The sequence below is a fragment of the Corythoichthys intestinalis genome, chromosome 12 (genome assembly GCF_030265065.1).
Source record: "Corythoichthys intestinalis isolate RoL2023-P3 chromosome 12, ASM3026506v1, whole genome shotgun sequence".
Lineage (NCBI taxonomy): Eukaryota > Metazoa > Chordata > Actinopteri > Syngnathiformes > Syngnathidae > Corythoichthys > Corythoichthys intestinalis.
This window is the reverse complement of record NC_080406.1, coordinates 39,800,470-39,826,932: the sequence shown is the minus strand read 5'-3', so window position 1 is coordinate 39,826,932 and position 26,463 is coordinate 39,800,470. Positions and strand designations below refer to the sequence as shown.

The 26,463-nt window shown below is 38.6% G+C and overlaps 1 protein-coding gene across 2 annotated transcripts; it reads right to left on the bottom strand.

Moving 5' to 3' along the window:
• Window positions 1-6,277: 6,277 nt before the first annotated feature.
• Window positions 6,278-24,505, bottom strand: LOC130927247 (histamine N-methyltransferase-like). 2 transcript variants are annotated; one of them, XM_057852935.1, is made up of 7 exons: window positions 24,350-24,505; window positions 20,162-20,299; window positions 19,541-19,593; window positions 15,393-15,500; window positions 15,196-15,317; window positions 13,466-13,559; window positions 6,278-13,213 (listed from the first exon to the last, which is right to left on the bottom strand). In XM_057852935.1, the coding sequence occupies exons 1-7, from the start codon at window positions 24,361-24,363 to the stop codon at window positions 12,861-12,863; spliced, it is 882 nt and encodes a 293-aa protein (XP_057708918.1). In that variant the 5' UTR covers window positions 24,364-24,505; the 3' UTR covers window positions 6,278-12,860. The 2 variants fall into 2 exon arrangements, with proteins under 2 accessions (XP_057708918.1, XP_057708919.1); XM_057852936.1 differs by lacking the exon at window positions 24,350-24,505 and adding an exon at window positions 20,369-20,461 and having other exon boundaries at window positions 6,279-13,213.
• Between the last annotated feature and the right edge of the window lie 1,958 nt (window positions 24,506-26,463).

Sequence of the window (26,463 nt, the reverse complement as noted above, 5' to 3'; positions counted from 1 at the left end):
ATTGCTACATTTATAATTAGTTTTGGGCTTTATTAAGTGCCAGCTACATACCCACTTATTAAAGTACCCTTTGCATTGCACAAAGAGAGGTCAGATTTGGATTTGGCTCCCCAAAAATACTAAGAACAAGTGTTTGGATCAATGCAACAACTGTTTTGTTCACCAGTGTAAGAAGTCTGGCTTTGTTCAGGAAGTTTTATAATTCTATTCTACATTATTTACATTTTTTTTAATGTATTGAATGTGGGGTCTGAATAAAAATCCCATTTACTATTGCTGTTATTTATCGCATTAAACAACCATTTCTAGTGTCTAGTCTATAAACAGAACTCACTGGTGGTAAAAGTGGACTGTTGGTCATTTAGCTCATTTTATTAGACTTGTTTCAGCAAGAAAGGGAAGTAAAAAAGAAAGAACCAGGGGATCCTAATCATGAGTTATTAAGGCAGAGGGGTCACTCCTGGGAGTCACACTTTAAATAGAGCTCCAAAGTTTTCGCCTTAATTTCCTATGCACAACCAAGCTAAAGCCCACGAGACAGAGGATATTTAAGATCTCGCGAATGAGACAGAAACAGCATTTAATAAAGGCAAAAGATGAGATACATGTAGATTAAAGTATGAAAGAATAATAAAGTCAGAGCAGAGCTGCAGGGAACTGTAAGGTCTTATTTTCCTTTTCTCATAACGGGGATTAAGTACAAATATCCCCGCTGCGGGTATTAACTTGTGGCAGGATTGTTCTGTGTCATGATCACTTCTCAGCGCTGCTCTCTAACAGAACAGACAGAATCATCCTCAGTGGATAAACATCTATAGTGTTCACTTGCTAAAGAGTGTTTCGAATCCGTTGCCAATATATCAAACCTACATACTTATCATGTTCGGGATTTTTCATTTGGCCAATTTCAAGCTTGAATGCGCGACAATATTGCCGTTCTTTCACTGCAACAGCATTAGTACATGTCTCAATGGTAAGTTTCATTTCACAGGTTAATTTTGTTCTTGTTAGTGCAAACAGTTCTTGAGGGAAAAGCAGAAAATGTATCTTAATCTTTTATAGGACACTCTTAATTCTTTGGCTGCCATTGACGGCCAATTTATTTTGACTGGTAGGTCTGAATGAACATACTTAATTGTAACTCCAAAAACAATTCATACTTCGCTCAACAATAAATTCTCATTGATCTTTCATTGCATATTTTGCTGATTAGTTGTAATTGAATTAGTTATCCAAGTGTACGATTATGAGCACAACTGGCACTTGCTCCTTTTCCTTTTCCAATGTGCACATTTCATCAAGACTATATGACAAGAATGCTTCAAACTGGGGTGAGGTGCAGGAAAACCTCACTGCAATTAAGAAGACTCCTTCCCTCCGGCACTTTATCATTTAACTTTGAGCAAAATTTGACAGCGTCTCATTTATCGGTAGTAGATGAGAAAATGGTTTACTAATTAGAATTACTTTTTTCGAATCAGAGTTTGGGCAGACATATTTTATGACTCATTTTCTTTGGTTGCTTAACAGTGTGTTTGGTATCGCTATGCTGAACTATCAAACTTGCACAGTACTCACAGTCAGTAAAATTAGATTAGATAAGCCTGTACAATATAATGAAAGGCCACTAGCATTTCTGAACCTTTTAGCTTAATGTGAATGCTACCGGTCACAATTCTTAAAGGTAACCTCGGACTTAAATACTTGCAGGCTCTATTAAGCCACAATTGTTCTCTTTTACTAAAATATGTTACTAGGAAAACATATTTAACCCACCCTTATTTGATATTACTACGTTTAAGTATTTTCTTCAGGCATCTTTAGTATGTTTTGTCTGTATGCATCTAAACAAAAGCTAAAAGCACACGGTAGTACTTTGGGTGTCAAATTCGCCTCTTGTAGCACGTTTCGTCGGTGTAGCACATTTTGGCAGAACGCCTTTTTTTTTTTTTTTTTACTCTCGTCACGTCTCATCCCGTTTTTCCTGTTCATTTTGCTTTTGCTGCTCATTTTGTTAAATATCGACAGTGGTGTCATGCTCATTAATGTTCCTCTTGGGTTCAAATTGAAAGGGTTGACCAGATTACATCTTTATGTCGCTAAAGTCATAATCTGGAAAACCCGGCGCGTAACCATGTGACGTGTCCGCCCTGCGACATCAACAACAATGGCGACCAACTAGTTAAACTAATTTTACAAATTGTATAAAAACAACATCAGGAGGGGTTTCAATGTCAAAAACTATTTTAACTTATAGTAACGTTTTATCTTTTAAGAACTACAAGTCTTTCTATCCGTGGATCCCTTTAAAGAATGAACTAAGTAGGACATGGAAAAATAATGATGCACATCTCTTTATATACTGTACATCTTCAACATTACTAGGAAACCATATCTAACCACTATTAGTACCTTACAACCAAACATTGGCTTTGGAACGTTGAATCACAGCAACTCGATATGAATAATAAGCAATCCAAACAGTAACAAGGGTCGAAAAGATAATGGATAGCAAGCTATTCAGTTAGCCTGCTATGGCCAAAATTCTCGCGCTAGCGTTCGACTGCAATGTATGTCTTTTTGTGGCTTTCAGGTAACTCGAGGTGCGAACATCATTAAAGACACGCTGATTTTACCGAGATATTATCGCATACTTACCTTGTTTCGATCCCAAATTCCGTGTAGTATGTATCACCGAGTGTCAAGACACAGCGGTGAATGGCCACAGACGGACTTTGTGGGTATTTTATGGGTAAAACACGGTAATATAACAAGGGTTGCGATGCAGAAGTCAAAAACAAAAAGGAGTGGTCTTTTTCAAATATTTACCCTATTAAGTGTTTTTTTTTTTACACTTTGTGTTTGTTTGGATCGATTATTTATCATCTAAACTATCGGGGAAAATGCGACAGTAACAACAAATACAATTAAGTGATAGTTATGAGGTAGATACTCATGACCTATTTACAGACACTGCTTTTTCAGCTTTGTGTGTGTTTTCCGCCAAATCTATATACTGTACTGGACTGTCTCAGAAAATTAGAATACACAATATTCTAATTTTCTGAGACAGTCCTGTACATTAATCCACCATTTAAAGCAGGGGTGTCCAAACTTTTTGCAAAGGGGACCAGATTTGGCGTGGTAAAAATGTGGGGGGCCGACCTTGGCTGACGTCCTTTACATAGAACAATATACAGGACTGTCTCAGAAAATTAGAATATTGTGTATTCTAATTTTCTGAGACAGTCCAGTATATGTAAGACATACGTATATTACATTACAGCTCTGGGAGAAAATACCTTTACTTTAACTTGTATATTTTAAATCAAGTACTTTACACTTTTACTTCATTATTTTTTTCTTAGATACTTGTACTTTTAACTTAAGCGTTTTTTTTTTTTTTAAACCTGTATCTGTACTTTTACAGAAACGTGAGTAGTTCATCCACCACTGCATGAACCAAGTGTGCCAACAAATGGTGTTATTTTGTGCTTTATATCAGTATACATTACGCTATGTATGTTTGGTTCACAAAGTGGCACATTGACTGAAAACAGATGCCTATCTGTGCATCTTTTCCCCATACACCCCCAAAGGAGCAGTTCTGAAGATTGAACCATGAGGCCTTGAACCACTGGATTAATGAGACAAACAAAAACGTGATTAGAACAAGTCACCACTTTCCAACCCTTTCTGATTTGTGCTTAATCGGCTTAGATTGATTTAACCCAGCGAGTGGTAGCATCATTTTTCAGCTCTAAAGTTCAACCTCAAGCAAAGAGAAAAGCCAAATCACCAACTGAATTGTTGAAAGCCTCCACCTTACTGTATTCACCGTAGTGTTGTTATCTAGCTGAATTAAATGCAGCAGAGGAATCTTCTACGTCGTCAATCAAAACAGCTATACTGTGCTGAACCGAGTCCCGTGGAGGACAGCTGCTATATAACAGCATCTGCTAAACAGGACTAATTCTCCTGGATGAAATATGTTACAGAGGCCAGCCATTTACTGGACTGATATCAGAGCTATATTTCAAGGCCTGGCCACAGCCTCTGCCCATTAGAGGCTGTGTGATGTATTTTAGCGCCACTTTATGTGCAGCTAGCTCTCAAAGAGCTACTCTGACATGATAGCTGATAGAAGAAGACTTGGCCAGTGTGGCGAGGAGAGAAGCCATATTAAAGCAGATAAACATCTGAAGAGGGAATTTGGCCAAGCGCTGAATATCCAAGCTCCGAAAAATACTCAAAGATGCCATCAACGGTTTGTCCTCCAAGATAAGTGGAGTACAGGCAGTTTATGACAAATGCGCAGACAATAACCAAGTGGAGTGAAAAAGTTGAGACTGTCGATAAACACTTTAAAACTTCAGGATTTTATTTTTGTAGCATTAAAACTGTATTAGCGTAAAGCAACACCTTTATCATGTCCACAGTGGAAAGAGTGTTGTTTAACTGAAAATAAAAATAGATTTTTTTTTCTGATGTGTAATAGTGAAGAAAAATATAAATAATGGCCAGTAAGGGAAGGGGGCAGCCATTTTCCCCTATAGGAAGGTCTCAGTTATAATTACGGATATATATTCATTTAGCTGCTTATCCTAACAAGGGTCGCGGGGATGCCTGAGCCTATCGCAGATAACAATGGGCAATAGGCAGGCATACCTAGAGACAATCTCGAATGCTCAATCCGCCGACAATTCATGTTTTGGGTGAATGTGTGGGAAAAACGGAATACTCAGAGAAAACTCACGTAGTCATGGGGAGAACATGCAAACTCCACATAGGAAGGCAGGAGCCTGGAATTGAACCCTTGATTTCAGAACTGTGAGATAGATGTGCTAGCTACTCATCCATCGTCCTGCCCTATAATTATATATACAGTACAATACATAAGTATTTAGTCAACCGTGCAAGTTCTCCCACTTGAAGATATTAGGTAGGCCTGTAATTGTCAACATGGGTAAACCTCAACCATGAGAGACAGAATGTTGGAAAAAAAAAAAAATAGAAAATCACATTTTTTGATTTTTAAAGAATTTATTTGCAAATCATGGTGGAAAATAAGTATTTGGTCAATACCAAAAGTTCATCTCAATACTTTGTTATGTACCCTTGGTTGGCAATAACAGAGGCCAAACGTTTTCTGTAACTCTTCACAAGCTTTTCACACACTGTTGCTGGTATTTTGGCCCATTCCTCCATGCAGATCTCCTCTAGAGCAGTGATGTTTTGGGGCTGTCGTTGGGCAACACGGACTTTCAACTCCATCCACAAATTTTCTATGGGGTTGAGATCTGGAGACTGGCTAGGCCACTCCAGGACCTCAAAATGCTTCTTACGAAGCCACTCCTTTGTTGCCGTGGCTGTGTGCTTGGGATCATTGTCATGCTGAAGTCGTCAATCGTCCTGGTCCCTTTGCAAAAAAAAACAGCCCCAAAGCATGATGGTTTTATCTGACCATAACACATTCTCCCAGTCCTCTTCTGGATCATTCAAATGCTCTCTAGCGAACCGCAGACGGACCTGGACGTGTACTTTCTTCAGCAGGGGGACATGTCTTGCAGTGCAGGATTTGAGTCCCTGGCGGCGCATTGTTTTACTGATCGTAACCTTTTTTACTGTGGTCCCAGCTCTCTGTAGGTCATTCACTAGGTCCCCCCGTGTGGTTTTGGTATTTTTGCTCACCGGTCTTGTTATGATTTTGACGCCACGGGGTGAGATCCTGCATGTTCTAATCATTGCTCCCACAGTTGATTTCTTTACACCAAGTATTTTACCTATTGCAGATTCAGTCTTCCCAGCCTGGTGCAGGTCTACAATTTTGTCTCTGGTGTCCTTCGACAGCTCTTCGGTCTAGGCCATAGTGGAGTTTGGAGTGTGACTGACTGAGGTTGTGGACAGGTGTAACAGGTGCCATTAATACAGGTAACGAGTGGAGCCTCGTTCGACCTCCTTAGAAGAAGTTAGACCTCTTTGACAGCCAGAAATCTTGTTTGTAGGTGACCAAATACTTATTTCCACCCTAATTTAGAAATAAATTATTTAAAAATCAAACAATGTGATTTTCTGTTTTTTTTTTTTTTCCACATTCTGTCTCTCATGGTTGAGGTTTACCCGTGTTGACAATTACAGGCCTCTCTAATCTTTTCAAGTAAGAGAACTTGCACAATTGGTGGTTGACTAAATACTTATTTGCCCCGCTGTATATACTAGTATACACACACAAATATACATATATATACATACAGTGAGGAGCAGAGGTATTTGCACCCATTGTGCTTTTGCAAGTTCACCCACTTAGAAAATAGGTACAGGTCTGAAATTTCAATCATTGATGCATTTCCACTTATAGAGACAATCTAAAAAAAAATCCGAAAACCCACATTGTATGATTTTTCAATAATTTATTTGTAATTTACTGGGGTTAATAAGTATTTGCAAACCTGAGAAAATCAGTGCTAATATTTATTGCAGAAGCCTTTGTAATTACGGAGGTCAAATACTTTCTGTAGTTCTTCAGAGGGATTTTGGCCCATTCCTCCAAAAATATCTTCTCTAGATCTGTCCGGTTTCGGGGCTGTTGATGAGAAACACAACGTCTTAGCTCCATCCAAAGATTTTCTATTGGATTGAGGTCTGGAGACTGGCTAGGCCACTCAAGAACCTTGATATGCTTTTTACGCAGCAACTCCTTGGTCACCTTGGCGGCTTGGCTGGGAGGCCGAATTCCTTCACTTCGAATCATTGTTATGTTGTATGATCCAGCCACGACTCGTCTTCAAGTCTCTGACTGAGGGAAGGATGTTTTGGCTCAAAATCTGACGATACATTTCACCATTCATCCTCTGCTTTATACAGTACAGTCGTCCTGTCCCCTTTGCCGAAAAGCAGCCCATACCCCATACTTCACAGTGGGGATGCTGTTCTAGGGATTGTACTCATCCTTCTTTTTCCTCCACACACGACGGGTAAAGCTCTATTTTGGTCTGATCTGACCACATGACTTTCTCCCATGACCCCTCTGCATCATTCAGATGGTCCCTGGCAAAGCTGAAAGCTCTCTGGTCTTGCTTGTGACAGCAGCTGGATTATAACTGACTGTGGGGTGCACATGTGACACTAACGAGTTCAAACGGGTGGTGGGTAGTTACTCATGGGGTAAAGGTAGACTTTTTTAAGATAGACTGACAACTCTTTGAGTGTCAGAATTATTGCTGATTCTCAGGGCATAGACTTCATAATGATATTTGACGGGACACGGGGCACAGGGCCGATTATTAGGGGGCCTATATCCTTCAAAGCTGACAGAGTCGAAACACAGACAAAGAGCTTTTTCCGTTGAAAATTCTTGTGAATAAACGCTTAAATCCCTGAATTCTTTATAGATATGGACGTAAAACAGCCTCGATTCTTGGTTAAAAGCAAAAAAAAAAACAGGGCAGTTAGCATTTATTTTACATAAAATGTCGAATGTGCTTCTAGTTTTTAAGCCACTGTAGCGCAGCCTTATCACCACAAAGAGCTTTTTCCGTTGAAAATTCTTGTGAATAAATGTGTAAATCCGAGAATTCTTATATATATATATTATATATATATATATATATATATATTAGGGCTGTCAAAATTATCGCGTTAACGGGCGTTAATTAATTTTTAAAATTAATCACGTTAAAAAATTTGACGCAATTAACGCATGCACTGAATGAGCCGCTCTCGCATTGCCTCAAACAGATTTCAATGAGGCCGTTTATGGACAATAAGAGTGAAGAGAATGCCACCGGCTGCTTGGGGGAAGCGCAGCGCCGTTCCATACTAATGTTATTCCTTCTAATAGTGGGAGAATTAGTAGTTGTGAGATGTTTATGCTGTTGCTTTGTGCTCCACATATATTTCTGTAAGTTTGCTTTCTTTTAGTGGCAATTATGTGTCTTTTGTTGTATTTTGGGTAAGATATGCTCAGAGATATATCTGTTATAAAGGCGAGTGGACACAGGCGTTCTTTGGGCTGCGCCTTTTATTGGCATACGCTTCTGCAACTCTTTCACAACAAACAGAAGTATCATTTAGTGAAAGCACAAGAAAAATAATATTGCTATCTCTCAAAAAAAATAATGTTCACAAAAAGAAAAGCACTTCAGTCTGTAGTAATGAGGCCCTATTCTCACACAGCTAAACAACAATGCAAAGTGAACTGGCATTACTCAGAGTTTGGTCACTCAATTCTTATTATTGTTATTTTTATTCTTATTATTATTATATTAACTCTACTTTTGATTGAAAATCGTACAAATTTTATTAAAACGAAAATATGAAGAGGGGTTTTAATATAAAATTTCTATAACTTGTAACTATAACATTTATCTTTTATGAACTACAAGTCTTACTATCCATGGATCACTTAAACAGAAAGAATGTTAATAATGCCATTTGTGTATTTATTGTTATAATAAACAAATACAGCACTCATGTACAGTATGTTGTATGTATATATCCGTCTTGTGTCTTATCTTTCCATTCCAAAAATAATTTACAGAAAAATATGGCATACTTTAGAGATGGTTTGGATTGCGATTAATTACGATTAATTAATTTTTAAGCTGTAATTAACTCGATTAAAAATTTTAATCGTTTGACACCCCTAATATTTATATATATATATATCTTTGGACATAAAACAGTCTCAATTCTTTGTTAAAAGAACAAATAACCAGGCATTTAGTAATTATTTTACGTAAATATGTTGAATGTGCTGTTAGTCTTTAAGCCACTGTAGTGCCGCCTTATCACAACAAACAGCTTTTTCCGATGAAAATTCTTGTGAATAAATACTTAAATCCCCAAATTCTTTATATATATGGAGGTAAAACAGTATTAATTCTTTGTTAAAAGAGCAAAGAACCGGGCAGTTAGCATTTATTTTACGTGAATATGTCGAATGTGCTGCCAGTCTTTAAGCCACTGAAGCGCCACCTTGACACCCCATAGCTTTTTCCGTTGAAAATTCTTGTGAATAAATGCTGAAATCCCTGAATTCTTTATAGATATGGACGTAAAAGTCTTGATCCTTGGTGAAAAGCAAAAAAAAAAAAAAAAAAACAACAACAAAAAAAACCGTGCAGTTATAATCTATTTTACGTAAATATACGCCAATGCCGTAGCAGTTAATTTCTTCCATTGCTTTTTTTTCACAATGTTTCAAAAGGCATGCATGTTATGAAAAATATTACAATTACCTTAAAACCTTGAACAAATCACTCCCGAGACAATCTTTCCTGTTTGTATGCGGTACAGCTTTCGTACATTTTCAACCTAAATCCGGCGTTAGATCACTGTGTTCATGTGTTTGAGAATAACTCCTCTTGATATGGGTAGGCCCCCTACTTGAAGACGTGGCGCAGTGTATGATGGATGTGAGCCGTCAATATCGTTATGAAGTCTATGCTCAGGGGTGCAAATACTTATGAACCCCAGTCAATTACAAATAAATTATTGAAAAATCATAAAATGTGATTCCGGATTTTTTTTTTTTAGATTATGTCTCTATAAGTGGAAATGCATCTATGATTGAAATTTCAGACCTCTATGTATTTTCTAAGTGGGTGAACATGCAAAATCACAAGGGGTGCAAATACTTTTGCTCCTCACTGTATATGTTTAATGTATTTATTTATCATTACTGATTTTCTTTTTTACAGACATTATAAACCATTCTGGCTGTGGCCCACAATAACACTTTTTGAGGGTCTTTTCCTGCTGTTGAGAAACGGAGAATCGTACAGTATATCTAAATCTCTTCAAAGGCTGAAGCAGTTTTAATGTACCACATAGGAGTGTGGCATACTCTCATTGTGGTTGTTTATATTGTGTTGCTTACTTAGAAAATACAGAAGTACAGAAAAAGGTTAGGAGGATAGAGAGAAAGATATCAAATTCATTTAAACGAGGAGAACTCACTGTGAATGCTCATCTTTCTGTGCGATTGACAGCACTGGGCGTAAATTCATTCTGACTGGTAGGGTTGCAGAGATCACTTGCTGCCATCCTTAGCTCTCACAGTCAAAATGGATTGGACGTCTAGTGCCCTTAATGGCAGAAAATGTGTTCAATGAGTGGCCTATAAAAGGGTTGAACATTATTTCCCCCCATAATCTAGATGTCTTACCCTTTAAGAAAGCTCTTGTAATTGATATCTTTAGCTAGTTCAAATGGTCATGATTTTGAGACCTTTACTTTCTCTTTAGCCATACAATGAGGCAAAATTTCAGTGATGATTTGAACGCATACGAAAAATACATCAAATAAACCTCATCAGATAAAAACATTAATGATTGCTTTTGCTCATTAGCCTGAGCCAGAGGCTGAAGGTTCATCTGATTGCCGACCAGATGGAGCAAAGCAGGTTGACTTCTTTTCGGATGAAGAAATTCACCTTAAGCTGTTTCGAACTCTGTATGTTAGCACGTAAGCATCTGACATGAATGGTGAGGATGGATTGGATTTAGTACTAATTTATCGTAACTAGCGCAATTAGAACAACAAAACGTGCGTATAATAATACCATATTTTCAACAGATCTGTGTGAGACGACGCCAAGTAGCATAGTTCTTAAAGAGAATAAGCACCACTGTGTTGAGGTTGATTATCCCAGTGACTAATGCTCTGTCACTCGGTAGTGTGCAAGGGCCCAGTGAGGACCTCCTTTAATGAAGCCTGAACAGGTGCTGAAAACCCACTGACATCGGTGGGGGACGGAGGTGGGAGGTGCGGGGGGAGTGCATGGACAAGAATTTTTGATGAATTTCAATTACTGATCTATTAAAGCTAATGAGGTAAATGAGCAGCCAGAACACATTTACTGGATCGCCTGAGACAAGACCTGAGCAGCTTGACATGTGTTCTGTGTGTGCGTGTGCAGTGATATCATATCTTAAATGTTACCGTTCTAAGTCAATAACTAACATTAGTATGTAAAAAGCTGTTTGTTTTTGGTTAACTATGATGCTCATTAGTGTTTTAATAATGGCGTTTTCTCCTATAGTTGTATATGTTGTGTGAAGGTTAAGTAATTGTGCCCTCTGTTGGACAGTTTATTGAAGCACACAAGTGTAGATTGTTTCATTCTTGCAAATGTACTGCCATCTGTTGGGATTTAGGTGAAAAGGTTTCTGCACTTTGACAATGGTAGACGTACAATCCGTTTGGCTGGCAGAGGTTGGCAGGGAATGATCGATGCCAGCCTCTCCCAGTGAAAATTGATGAGAAGGCTAGCGCTGTCGATGCACTGAAATGGGAGCATTCAAAGTCAATCCTCCTGTTTAAATTGATTGGAGGTCTATTAATATCCAAGGTAAGCAATGAGTTGATCGTGAATAGTCTCGCTGTTTTTCCTTTATTATTTTTTTCAAAATAAAACAATAAAAAAGGGAAACACTTAATATTATTAATTTAAAAAAAAAAAAAAAAACTTATTTCTTTTGATTCATTTTAATTGTGTTTTTATGAACATTTTCCTAATTTACATTCGATTTATAAATCATATTAACACAATGATCATTAATAATGTACATACAGTATATTTTAAATCTAATCTTATTTGAGACCTGCCATCAAAAGTTGGGTCATTTATGCCATCCGTGCAAGGGGGTAGGTTTGCATAGGGACGGTTGAGACATAACACTAACAACATTTCAGGATGCTCAAATTGTCCCCACCAACTTTTAAGCGACCTTATTTGCATTATATAATGAGTTCAGTTACAGTAGATGAGTAATTTAGATTATTACCATATGTTGTAAGGATAGAATTGACCCTACCATTATTAAGTGAATTATTTTTATTATGTTCTTACATTTACTCATTTTCACTTGCTGAATATGCCAGTCCATTTTCCCCTTCAAACGCACGTTTGATTTGCTGATGACTTGTATTTATTTAAGAAGTATTAATTTATTTTCTGCATTATTTATTTAAAAATATTTTTATTCGCAGCCTATGCAAACATTTTTTCAGATAGTCATGATTGAAGAGCAGTAGTGTTTCACCTGAAGGAAAGCTCCATTTTTATTTACCGGTATTTATTTTTAGACGCTGAGATGTTTTTTTTTTAGTTGTCGTAGTTTGATTTATTCAGACAGATAATGTGGAGTGGTCTTAAGACAAATGCTTATCTTTTGCATTCCTTTATATTTAAGAGATTATTAACAACATGTATTTGTGTATCTTAATGTAATTTATGTTCAAATACTGCAATATAAATGTCTGGATTTTTTCTGGAAGTTTTCAAGATGTTTCTTTAGTAGTTTTTGAAAACAAAGGTTTGAATCGGACGTTGTGTCACCTGAACCAATACACGTGAACGTCAGTATAAGTCAATACAGATTTATTTTGCATTGATTATTTATTTTAGCCTATCAATTAATTGGTTGATATTTGTGAAAAATGTAGCCCTGACCCCCGTTCACCCAATCTGTTTAGTCTTATTACTCTCCCATCGCCAGCAAAAAGTGTACATGTATGTTATGCTGTTATATCGCTGTTATACCAATGTTGAGACCAAACCTACGCCCTTGCATCCGTGCATACTTAATGTTAATATTATGGCCTACGTGACCCAAAATGTGATGCTCGCATATCCTATACACCCCCGATTAAAAGCAAGGGTTTAAATCTGAGTACTGTAAGTTAAATCAAAGACACATAATTTTTATTACTTTTATTTTGTGTGCTACTTTTGTACTTTTTGAAAACTATTTCTCTTAGCTTGAAAGATTTTACTGAACAATTTAAGTGCATGTTTTGAGCAACAGGTCTATTTACTCATCAAGTGAGTTGACTAATGTTTATCACTGTAGATTTTAGGCATGAACAAATATAAAGCTTAAACCACTGTTGAAATATATCTTGCCCTCTTTCTCAGTGCTGCACTTGCTTCTGAGAAGATTCAGTATGTCAGCTCTTATTTGTGGTGTGAACGATTGGGAGAAATCGTTGGTGGCCGTCATGAAACGAAGCAAACGCTCTCCAGTCTCGCTGTTTGGATCGAAGCACTCGGTGATGTCGAAAGTGTTGGGGATGGAATGCTCCTCGAACTTCAGACCCAGAGTGTTCAGGGAGGCTAAGACGTCTTGGGATGAGCGATACACAGGGATGGTCTCATTGCAGAGCTCCTTTGAGAAAGTCCTCCAGAGAATGTCCCAGCCACATGAGGCTGTATCAACATGTATTAATTGTGATTAAACATCTAAATGCAGTATAAAGAGAAGCTCATAACAATTGTGCAACACAATTTCTGCCAGGCATGAAGCGGCAACGCATTTAAGAACTGTTTTGATCGATACTTCCGTACCCACAATAGCGTCTTTTTTCTTCCATATTTTGTACATGTTGTATTATGTTGTCTTGGGAAATATCCAATAATGACACAGAGGTGACAAAAGCCATGCAAACGAGGCTTTCTTACCCTTTTCCACAATGATCATGAGCCTGCCATTCTTGTTCAGAATGTTGTGGTAAAATCTGATAGTTTCTGTCACATCGTCAACGTAGTAAATCATCTGTAAAACACAGAATTGGAATGAATGTTCTAGAAAACATCGGTTTAAGGTAGTGTTGCACCGATACCATTTTTTGGCCCCGATACCGATACCTGGCTGTGCAGTATCGGCCGATACCGATACCATACCGATACCACCCCGTGTATATATATATATAATTCTCCCCCCCCCCAAAGAGCTGCATAATTGGATGTGAAATCATTGCTATCAAGTCTTTGTCAGACTGTTGCTTACCTTTGCAAAATAGGAAAAAGACTAGTACAAAGTATAATACTAGCCCAACAGTAAGAAAGTAAAAATAAGTTCATAATAATAAACTCTGAATGAACTGAGTAAACTTTTTTTAAACCTCTCAGAGGCCCAACTTTCATGAAATTATTGTCACATTCTGCTGCTGGTTAGATTGTGTTTTGTTGCTGGGCTGTTAGTGGGGGCGTTCCTGACGTCGCACCTGAATCCAATGCGGGCTCATCAACGCAGCATTTAAGCACGGGTGAGCTCAGAGAAGGCTGCCGAGATATTTGCTTTGCTGATCGCCATTTGACATCTCGCACTATAGTCTCGCTACATTTGCTTGTTACGCCCCTGCATTGGGTTTTTTTTCTGTTAGTGTGCTGCACTCGTTTGTAACCTCTACCCTGTGAAGGTATTTGAGTGTTTTTATTTTGGCTTTTTGGCTCGCTGCCTATCGTCTTAGTTAACCTTCGAGTTTGTAGTATTGAGCTCCGTCGACCTGCTGTCACGGACTCCTTTTGTTATTTCTACTATCCCGCGATCGCGTGTAATTTCTTTGTTTGCAATTAAACCCTTGTACATATCCCCCGCTTGTTGTCCGCTTCGAGGTCCAACCTTGTTTCCGCATTTGCAGACGATAACAATTATAAGTAAAAATAATTGACCACAGCATCCCGTCTCTCTATTAGCCTCCTTTTTTTTGGGGGGGGGGGGTCCCTTATTTCTATTTCTAAAAGGTGGCAACCCTACTTTGGAAACAGGCCCCAAATTACTGCGGCATTTCTTTCAGTAAAAGACAATAAAAGTAAAGTAGACGTAGTAAACTGACCAGAGATCGTTGCTCCGGTCCTGCGCCCTTCCTTTGGAGAGCTGTCCTACTCTTGCAGGCTCAAACTCGTTGTGTTCGTTCACGTTTCGTCTTCAAATGTTTTATCAGGTTCGAGATATTGAAACTGGCCGATTTAACTCCACATCTCGAAACTTTCAGGCCGCAAATCTTGCATGCAGCCATTGATTTTAATTGACGGGATTTCTATTTTGAAATATTCCCCGACCTGGCGGCGCCGACATAGCGGCCTTGTCATTGGTCAGGAGTGGCTATTGGCCCGTTCTCATTGGTCTGGAGCAGGCCAATAGCGATAGCTGCTTGGTGTTCACGTGTCATCATACAACACAGAGACAAAGTGTACTGAGCGCCAGGAGAAAAAAAAAGGCTGCGGTCAAATGTTATAATAATGGACCGGTAAATGGTATCGGCGCAGTCTTTGTTGGTACTCACCGATACCGATACCACCATTTTGGGCCGGATCGGCGCCCCCTGCCGATACTAGTATCGGTATCGGTGCATGTTTAGTTTAATGTTTTCAGTACAGTAAAATGTGCTATACTGTATGGATTCTACCTGAATCATGTGAATGAAGTCATATTTCTTCACGTCTTTGACTTGCTTTCTGTAATCTTCGCTGAGCATGACGTGCCATGTGAATGGTATCTTCTGAAGGTTATCGTTCTCTGCTACCAATGCTGAGAGTATTATATAGAATTAAAATATAAAATGCTTATTTGTACAACTCAATCCTCCTTGTGTGTTGTCTATACCTTTAAAGTTGGCAACCAATTCAGTGCTTCCCTCAACAATGTCAGCAGTGATGGGTAGACTGGAGCAAGTAGACTGCAGGAGAGACAACATTTGGACATCCACCTCACCTACGGTACATCAAGTAAAAAATTCAGCTCTCAACATGTGACTGCACATAGCATACAAAAAGAAAAAGGGGCTACATTTTACACTTTGTCTTTGCACTTTGAAATAATAGTGCTACAAAACAGTATGTGTGTTGATTGAGTGGGGTTGGATACACAGTAAAATTTGTAAAGTTAATTTTCCTGTGTAAATTATTTTGAGTTCATCGGTGTAGATGTGGGTATTGGGTTCACACTAGCAATGTTTAATATCGCTGTCGGAGACGTGTAAATTAGGTGAGTTGAACACAAACACCCCTGGCACAGTTAAATGTACTCTTGCAGAGTGAATGAGCCACACCTAGTTTAAGTGCATGTGTCAGTAAACAACTGTTGGGCCTCTGCACCCAAAGCCCCGCTCCACCACCTTCCAGTGTGTATAATTGTGTCAACATCCTGTTTGCAGGATTGGACAGATGAGCAGGGGTGAAAGTGGCTAGAATTTCTTGCCGGAACTCCCTGACAAAAAGGTCGCCACACAGCCAGATTTTTTTTTTTTTTCATCAAATCTCCTAAAACCCTAAACCCTACACATGCATTAGGCAACTGCATTACACTTACTGTAACAACGCATAGATGAGAAACTGATTTTCATTCAAAATTGTATTTCAAAGTAGCATACATTAACACATTAAGTACAAATGACTTACATTATGCACAGTGAAATGGAATATATTTTGAAGATAACACAAACTTTGACTTTTTTATATTATTAGGAATTAAGTTGCCTAACATAGGTAAATGAACAACAAACATTGACTTTTTATATCATAAGGAAATAAGTAGCCTAACATAGGTAAATGAACAACAATAAGTTCAAAGTGCACATAAACTATACTACCAAATGTATCACATTTGAGACAAGATTTTCTGGACCTCATTGCAGTAAAAAATGTTTAAAGCCTTATTGTGTTCAATCTCACTTCAGTTATTTTTACCATTAGAACTACATGTAATGCTTCATGTATCATTTATGGTACAAATTAGAGAACATATATATTTACAAATTAATTTTAAAATTTTTCTTTCTTTTTTTTTCAAATTACATTTAAGGAACACATAAAGCTTTCAAACTGAAACATTCTGAATTTTCTGTTCATTATTTCTGGGGACAGGCATTATAGGCCTATTTTATCACCATCAGATAAAATAAGTCTGTTCAACTCTTTCCTTTTCTTTTAAAGATCTGATCAATTTTCCGTTCCATTGCTCTTTTTTTTTTTTATATATAGAATTAATTCAACAAGCTTGTTCTTTTTGTTGTCCCAGAAAACATTTGAACCAATCAGAGCTTACTATCCATGCTGATCACATGTCAGTATGTCAGCCAATTGAACTTGCAACTGTTCCAGCCAGGGAGGGTGGTTAGCTGAGTGCATGCACCACGGCACATCAGACACACGCTGGGAGAACTTCATGCTGTCCATAGAATAAGTAAATCCTAAATATCTGTGGAAACGGATGACGCTACACAAGCACTTTATTATGCTTGTTGTAAACACTTGTGTATGTAAATCTGATGTGAGTAGATTGTTTTCCTCTTGAATATGCCTGTGTGGCAGCCAGGCAGGTTGTTTTTAGAATGGGGTTTTGACAGTTCGCGTCATATTTTCGGGATAACAGCACCGTTCCGGCGCTGAATTTCTTGCTGGAACAGAGTTCTGGCCCACTTTCACCCCTGCAGATGAGTAAACCTGGGACCAGGTGCAGACAATCATCATCCGCAGCACATACTTAAGCCGTTCCTAGGCTTCACTTCATCACCAGATTCACGACTTAACTTCACAAATTTTTGAATCCAGCTGTATCTAGTAGTGATGGGTCTGTGAGGCCTCATGAAGCGTATCAACACATTGACACACTGTGTTGATACTGTGTCATTGAATACCGACACCTGCTGGACATCAAAATTCCCTGCAGGCAACCCACTTGACAGACTGACACCGATTTGATGACCTAGCACATGGGTTCACTAAATCTGGACCTCGATGCCATCAAGCCTGTCGTGTTTTCTACGTCTCTCTCCCCTAACACACCTGAATCAAAGGATTATGTCTTCAGCAACCTCTCCAGAAGCCTGATAATGATCCTGATTATTTGATTCAGGTGTGTTGGAGGAGGGAGACATGGAAAACACGACAGGAAAAGTGGCTCTGAGGTCCGGATTTAGTGAACCCTGCCTAGCATGTAAAAAAAAAAAATCATTTAAGTCTTTGCACTCATATTGCATAATTCCATATCTTTATGTGAACATATCATAATGTGAATATCTAAGTAAAAATGGGATAATGAGGTAAAAATCAGAGAATAAGGATGCTTGTGGACTTTTTGTTCTGGTAAGATTTTATTCAAATAAATAGTTTAATTTCTATGTTTAAAATTTAGCTGGTTCCTTTTTTTTCCTTTTTTTTAATAAGCAATTTTTCCTGCTGTGGTCAACACACACTTGCATGGAACCTACGATGCCAGCACGCGCAAGAATTCCTTTGCCAGTTGAAAAACGTTTGGATAAGATGTCCCTTGGCTCCTCCAGTATTGCACCAGGATCTTCATTGTGTGCCATGTTCGGATCAGCCATGTATCGCTGCACTTCTGCAATTGCATCTACAGTTGCATTACACTTCATCATCTAAGTGCTACCATAGGCCATCAGAAAAAATATTGAAGTGGACAGTGAATAAATTATAGCCTAATTACCTATTTCAAATACATTTTCAACAAAGCTACTGTGGGAAAGTAAAGGTGTGGGGTATATCAGAAACTTTATTCTCATGCTTGGCCCAATAATGCCTCAGCATTGAGGAGGTGGCTACTGTTTGTGTATAACAGCTCAGAAGTAAAAATGTGACATTTCGCCAGCAAAAGATGTGAATAATAAACTAAGACTTGTCTTAAAATTAATTTTAATTTGAATGCAACATGACAAGTCGAAAATATGAGACAAACCGGGTGAAGATTGAAAAAAATACCTTATTCTCCGATGAGATCAAAATGATTGCACACGGCTGACAACGTGCATTTTCATTCTGTTTGGTCCACTTTCCACAGCACAAAGACAATGAGGAAGGAACCGGAAGATGTGGATTGTTTCAACAGCTCCATCGCGCTGACAGATGCGCTTCCTTTCAACACAGTTTGCCGCTTCTTGGCTGCGTCGACGCAGTTCATGCATCGGTCACGTGATTTTCTCAAAGTGGTACGCGCACCGACGCAGGGATTGCTCCATGTGCGCTGGCGCATTGGTGCTGCGGGACCCATCACTAGTATCTAGAGAGTCCTCGATCGAGGTCAGTTTGTTTCCCAAATGCAGTATCACCGCTTGCCTGCTTCTTCTGGCACATGATACCAACCACTTAAAACCTTCAATAAACATTGGTTACAAATGCCAGTTTACCCCCCTGTCTGCACTTGGGTCCCCCGCTCATCCAGAACCTTGACAACAACACAATGAATTTTTAAAATTAACACTCTTATTGTAAGAAAATAACACAATTTAGTATCTAAATGCATTTTATTGTTAGAAAACAATGGGAATGTTTAAAAAAAATACACAGTGCAAGGGAGTATCTCAATTTAGTGTTAAAAGTACATTTTGTTGCGTTATTAAATACTCGGCAATTACACTAAATTAGCTCAATTTAGTGTTAAAATTGCATTTAATGCGTTATTAAATACTGACAGAGTCAGATATTTAACTCTATTAATGAAGTAAAATTATTAACACTCCCCAAAGTGTAACTTTAATTAAGTACCCGTGAGAATTATATTAACTTAGAAAAAGTTTATTTTAACTCAGAGTTAAATTAACACTTGTGATTTTGCTGTGTAGTCTGTCCTAATTGGGCTCATTGCTGGTGAGCTGGAACCTTTCCCAGCCGACTTTAGGCAAGAGAAGGTGTACATGTCAAACTTGTCACCAGTCAATTGGCTGGCAACATATTAATAGCCACCGCATTTACAGAAAGGCAACAAATAACCTCAGCACCATTTCACTTGTTACTTACCTCCACCACTTCCAACACCAAGAACACCAAGACTGCTTTTATTTGCTGCAATTCTGCACCAACACAAAATAGAAATATTGTTGAATTAACATTCAGTATCAAGACAATTGGAGAAGAATAACTACATCATATTTTATTTACAGAAATTAAATATCATACTATGCTTTGAAGCAGTTTTACCAAACTTTGGGTTTTTACTCATCGATTTGTCAACTTTAACTCATTGGCTGCCTTTGAGGGTGTATCCATGTATTGTGTTCGGGTCAAAATGGACCCTTATTACAACTTTACTACTGTCCTAAAGGCTTTGTTGTTGTTGTTGTTGGTGTTGGTGTTTTTTTCCCTTGAAAACTATCTCTTTTGTTGACATTGGCGGCAATAGGCGTCCAATCCACAAGTACTGGGAGAGCTGGGACGAATGAACTAATGTTAAGTTCAAATGGAATGGACGTCTATCGCAGTCACTGGCAGTGAATCTCGTCAAAAATTACAATAAAACTCTTTAATTTAGTCCACACAAAAAATATATATACACTATATATAAATAAAAAAATAATAAACCCAGTTGTGTTGCATTATTTCTAGAGTCTTAACGGCTAGTAAATTGGAAAATCAAAGTACCTTTTGAATTCCTCGGGTAAGTGCTTCATGAGAAATTGAAGAATAGCTTCATGCTCGCCCGAGTGTTGCAGATAGAACTGAAAACTTTGGACATCGCTGCCCTCATACATGGTTTGCTTGGTCTCTGCCGCCATGATTCTGGAAACATGAAGATAATAGCAGAACAGTATGTGAGTGAAGATGTTAATTATCAAACCATTTGTTTACCTTGTTTGTCTGCTGTTAAGGATAAGGCAAATATTGTCAACCAGTCGAGTTTGATAGTTCCTCTTCACCCCACCTGGCTACATTGAACATTACGACGAAGTTGACATTGCAAATTTCAAAACAAAACTGACATGTCGCCGATCACATTTTTGGACTGTAAATTAGGGCTATAATTCCTTGCTACGTATATGTTCTTTGTTTTTCCGTCTGTGCGTGGGATTAAACTTGATCAATGTTAAATAGTTAAAGAATAGGATTGTTTATTACTTTAATTTTGACATTCCAATTTTACCGTAATGCTGTAACACATCAACATTTAGGCTATTGTTGTGTAACTCTTGATACACTTGCCAGGCGTTACATAACTGAGTTCATAGTAAAATGGAAACTCTACATTGAAAAATAATTGAATTTACATTAGCATAAATGCCCTCTTCTTGCTCACTAAAGTCTCACCTTCTCATGCTGCCCTCAAGATGGTGCCAATAGTTCAAGGTACAGTATTTCAAATACATTCGCTGTATGCAAATCCTGAAAAATTAACACGGTCAATGCAATGGGAGCATCTGATTTTATAAATGGAGAAGACAAAATAATGAGAAATTATTGTTGCCAGTGGCGTCGTTTGCCCCCCCCTAAAATATTATCAAGCCCCCCTAAATAATTTGCTGTTTTCTTTCTTCTTTTTTTTAACTAAAAAATGCTGACACATTCACAATGAAGTTTCAAGAATATTATTTTAAATCAATAATAATCTAACCTATCATTATTAAATAAAATATGATCATAAATCTAAGTTCCCCTCACCCAATTGAGTAAGGTAGAGAGCCCATTCAGGGCCTAATTATCCAACGCATTCCACTTGTTCACAAAAACTCAATTTGGACATTTAGGGATGTACGTTTTTTCAAAGGGTGTACTCACTTTTGTTGCCAGGGGTTTAGATATTAATGGCTATATTTTGAGTTACTTTGAGGGGGGGGGGGGGGGGGGGGGGGGAATAACTATTATATAAGCTGCACACAGACTACTTTTCATTGTGTCAAAGTGTCATTTTGTACGTGTTGTCCCATGAAAAGATATATTTAAATATCTGCAGAAATGCGAGGGACGTACTCACTTTTGTCATACTCTGTAGAGAACACCCACATCACTGAAAATCCACTCCAAGTTTTGCCTGTGACCTTGCTCGAAGTCAGTACCGGCCGGCGTTAGAGTATAACAGCATTTTTTTTTTTTCCAGTTGTGCGTAATCTAATTAATTACTTTACCCATTAGTGGCAACACCGTTACCATTACTGAGGACGTAAAGAGGCATGTTTCTACAATTTGATTGAATGAAAGGGGAAATGTCTGATTTTGACAGCTGTCTGGATACAGCAGAGCGTGAACAGATGGATGAAGGATGGACATAAGAAGGTTTTCCAAGAAAGCGAGTATTTATCACTGCTGGTAGTAGAAGTTAGCTCCATCCCCCGACTAACAGCAGAAAGTATCATGCAATTAATAAACCAACTGCTCTGTGTTTGACAAATAAAAACCTGGCTTGCACACCATAATCTCTGTGCATGTCTTACCTTTACTGTATTGCGGTTGAAAGTTACATTCCAGCTCTAAAATAACGCTGCCTGCTAGTTAGTCCGAAATGCATTGTGAAGGGCCTGGTTGTTTATAGCGTTAAACAGCATACGACAGGAGGAAAAAAGTCTTAAATGGCATTATTATGTGAATTAGAATCATATTTTGAGACAATTCGACTATATACAACAATTTAGCAAAGCGCAGATGACGAGAAATTTGTCTTTTAATCTACCGGTTAGCTACGCCTACCATTATAGGGCTTTAGCATCCCCAACAGGTAGATGACGTCAGCAGTAGACCGGGCTCATCGGTTTTACTATTCAGCCCATTGAGGGGGAATTATTCACAACGAGGAAAATGCGACGAAGAGAGCTGCAAAATGTCATTGTTTCTGTCTCTTTACTTCAGTACTTTTACAGGATATTCTTTTTATCCAAGTATTTTCCCCAATTGCTAAATAAATGGCATGGTCATGACAAATAACAGTCTTGTGCTAAATGGAATATGAAATAATAAAAATGCATTTATTCAGGACAATATGGCAAAAATACTCCATAATGGTCAAAACTGTCGACTTCACCTTTACTGTCGCACCTCCCGAACGATATTTTATGACACCTAAATCGGACATATGTCATTTCCCTTCCCCGGATTCGGAGAATGTAAACAAACCAGAAGGCGTGACAGCTAGCCGACATGCTAACCCGAACCGAGTGATGTTTCAAAGTCTTCAAAGCGGAAAATCACACATAGCTATCCTGGATTATTTGACATGACGACCCGGTTGTCGAATGTCTTAGCGGATCGGCAAACCGCCCGGCAGAGAGCAATTTACAGTTCGTTCCCCGGAGGAGGGCGGCTGCAGTTGTTGTGCAGCTAACGTGCTGCTAATGTGCATGAGGAGAGCTTTTTACATGCCTATCAATGATCAAACGTAAGTAGTCCTTTATTTAAAGAAAATTTGTATTGTTTAGTTTGTAATAGCTGTATTAATATTTGACATAACACTAAACAAGATGTTTACTCACTTCCTTGTAAGTCCAATGCTCCCACAGTAGTCGGGCTTGTTTTGGGCAATATCCACGGTGAATGGGAACCTTTTGAAACCCTCATACAGAATGATTTTTCTGCAGCCGTTTGGCTGATGTGATGTGAAAAATAAACGTATTAATCTGCAAAATCAGCTGAATCCTTCGTCCTCTTACACAACAGTACGCTGTATAGTGAAGAGGACGCTTTCTACCGTACACGTCAGAGCGCCCTCCTCCTCAATGCAAGACCGAAGCCAGAAGTCACTCATTTTCATGGCGCAGGATTAAAAAAACTAAATAAATATAGCAATTGCTCCCACACACATCCAAGTCGTCCATATCATTCAGGAGCATAAAATACCGCGTGTATTATGAAATAAACATGCTTTTTCGTGTCACATGCACTTTAAGTGTGCACACTTTTTACCACGATCTCTGAGGTGATTTCCTCCTGGAGTATCAGCTGTGTTTCTCACTTTACTTATAGATGATTACAGGAGCTGAGCTCATTCACATATGATTATCATCAGTGGATAGTCATAATAATACACTAATAATAATCACTCCACCATCTTTATTGACCTGTAGGAGTCAGAGCAGAGCGATAGACAAATTTGCCACCCTTAAAAACAGACGGCATTCTTTGATGCTTCCATCTACCAAGTAACTTGCAACTGTAGCCATTTTTTCCCGGTTTTTCTACTGTATTAAAAATGCAGTAGATGTTGTACTGTATAAAATACACTGAAACACCAACAGTAATAATGAATAAATTATCTGTCTTTGTTAGCTGTTTGTGAAGTTTTGTGCTTGTACGCTATGTTCTCTTACATCTTGGTCATCTCCTAGGGGCTAAGCCCCTTCCCGTTCTTAAAACCTAGTGACGCCCTTGATTGTTGCCCACAGACTTAGATTGGATTTTCACTGCCAGTCACACTGGTTAATAATGCACACAGAATAATCCTTCAAATCAAATGAACGTATTCAACACTAGACAAAAGGAGGAAAAATACATTCATTATTATATTTTAACATAAATAAATGTTTCAATTACAATTAATCAAAGTCAATCAGTATTCATTTTTTTAATTTTAAGAAACCAATGAGCACAGAAAAGAAGTGGACTACATTAAAATATTTTTCAAACTTCTCTTTTCTCTGTACTGGATCCCCAATGACCTTCATGTGGCTGAATCAACAGCTATCACCTCAATGTTGCTATTGAAATAAATTTTGCCGTCTGGCTTCAGACAACAAGCCGTATTTCGCAGAAACGTCATGACATCGTCTTTTAACTGGAGCGAGGCCGTTTGGCTGAAGTGATCCACATATGTGAGGAAGTCAAGCAGCAACTCGCCACTCTCGTCACCTTCGGAAAAGCATTCGGTGATATCAACTTCAGAAGGCAGAATGTAGCTCTTGTACTGCATTCCTTCGGAGTCCAGGATTTTTTTCACATCTGCCGAGGTCACACACCGACTCAATTCACATGCACAAATCTGACTGCTGAAAGTTTGCCACATCTTTCCCCAACCACTGTCACCTAAAAACGACAAGATAATGGCTCGTGTTTCACATGCATCTTTCGAGATCAACACATTTTTTCAGTCTGCAGGAAAAATAAAGTGTATACAAGTTTATTTTCAACCCACTAATAAAAGAACTTACTGTATAGGTACAACTCCTTACCAGACACTAGAGAAATGAGAAGCTTCCCGTTCTTGTCAAGGAGACTTTGGAAGAATCTGACAGTTGCGCCAAGATCCTTGACATAGTAGAGCATCTGTCAATTTTACCATAGATCAATGAGCTCCATGTTTGGATTTGTGGAATGCCTAATTCAAATGCGCCAGCATATTTTCCAATGGCATGATGTATTGAAAACTTAAGACTGTCTGAACACCAACCTGAATCATATGAATGAAGTCAGCCTTCTTTGTCATCTGCGTTATCTTGTGTTGCCTCTCAAACTCAGATGCAGTCATCTTTTTCCACTTAAATGTGATGTTCTCCAAGTCTGGCTTTTGTGACACCAAGACTGCAACCACAGATGTGAAATGTAATGGTGCGATTGGGAAAACCAATATTTTTACTCTTTCAGTGCCGTTGACAATGAAAGACGTCCAATCATGTGGCTCTTTTCATCCTTCTGGTTTGAATTAAAACAAGTTTTTCTCTCGTAGAAGTCCAATCTATTTGAACTGGTAGGGATGGCAGTGAATGAACATTTAGTATTAAAAAAATATATATATAAAAAAATAAAACAAAAATCCACATACAGTGGGGCAAATAAGTATTTAGTCAACCACTAATTGTGCAAGTTCTCCCACTTGAAAATATTAGAGAGGCCTGTAATTGTCAACATAGGTAAACCTCAACCATGAGAGACAGAATGTGGAAAACAAAAACCCCAGAAAATCACATTGTTTGATTTTTAAAGAATTTATTTGCAAATCATGGTGGAAAATAAGAATTTGGTCAATACCAAAAGTTCATCAAAATACTTTCTTATGTCCCTTTTGTGGCAATAACGGAGGCCAAATGATTTCTGTAACTCTTCACAAGCTTTTCACACACTGTTGCTGGTATTTTGACCCATTCCTCCATGCAGATCTCCTCTAGAGCAGTGATGTTTTGGGGCTGTCGTTGGGCAAAACGGACTTTCAACTCCCTCCACAGATTTTCTATGGGGTTGAGATCTGGAGACTGGCTAGGCCACTCCAGGACCTTGAAAAGCTTCTAACGAAACCACTCCTTTGCTGCCCTGGCTGGGTGTTTGGGATCATTGTCATGCTGAAAGACCCAGCCACGTCTAATCTTCAATGCCTTTGCTGATGGAAGGAGATTTTCACTCAAAATCTCTTGATACATGGCCCCAATCATTCTTTCCTTTACACAGATCAGTCGTCCTGGTCCCTATGCAGAAAAACAGCCCCAAAGCATGACGTTTCCACCCCCATGCTTCACAGTGGGTATGGTGCAATTCAGTATTCTTTTTCCTCCAAACACGAGAACCTGTGTTTCTACCAAAAAGTTCTATTTTGGTTTCATCTGACCATAACACATTCTTCCAGTCCTCTTCTGGATCATCCAAATGCTCTCTGGCGAACCGCAGACGGGCCTGGTCGTGTGCTTTCTTCAGCAGGGGGACACTTCTGGCAGTGCAGGATTTGTGTCCCTGGCGGCGCATTGTGTTACTGATAGTAGCCTTTGCTACTATGGTCCCAGCTCTCTGTAGGTCATTCACTAGGTCCCCTCGTGTGGTTCTGGGATTTTTGCTCACCGTTCTTGTTATCATTTTGACGCCACTGTGAGGAGGGAGTTAAAAGTCCGTGTTGCCCAACGACAGCCCCAAAACATCACTGCTCTAGAGGAGATCTGCATGGAGGAATGGGCCAAAATACCAGCAACATTGTGTGAAAAGCTTGTGAAGAGTTACAGAGAACGTTTGGGCTCCATTATTGCCAACAAAGGGTACATAAC

Coding starts and splice junctions, on each gene's coding strand:
- LOC130927247 (XM_057852935.1), bottom strand. Junction 19,594..20,161: donor TTACCCGAGGAATTCAAAAG/GTACTTTGATTT, acceptor GTGTTGGTGCAG/AATTGCAGCAAATAAAAGCA. Junction 13,214..13,465: donor CATGATCATTGTGGAAAAGG/GTAAGAAAGCCT, acceptor ATGTTGATACAG/CCTCATGTGGCTGGGACATT.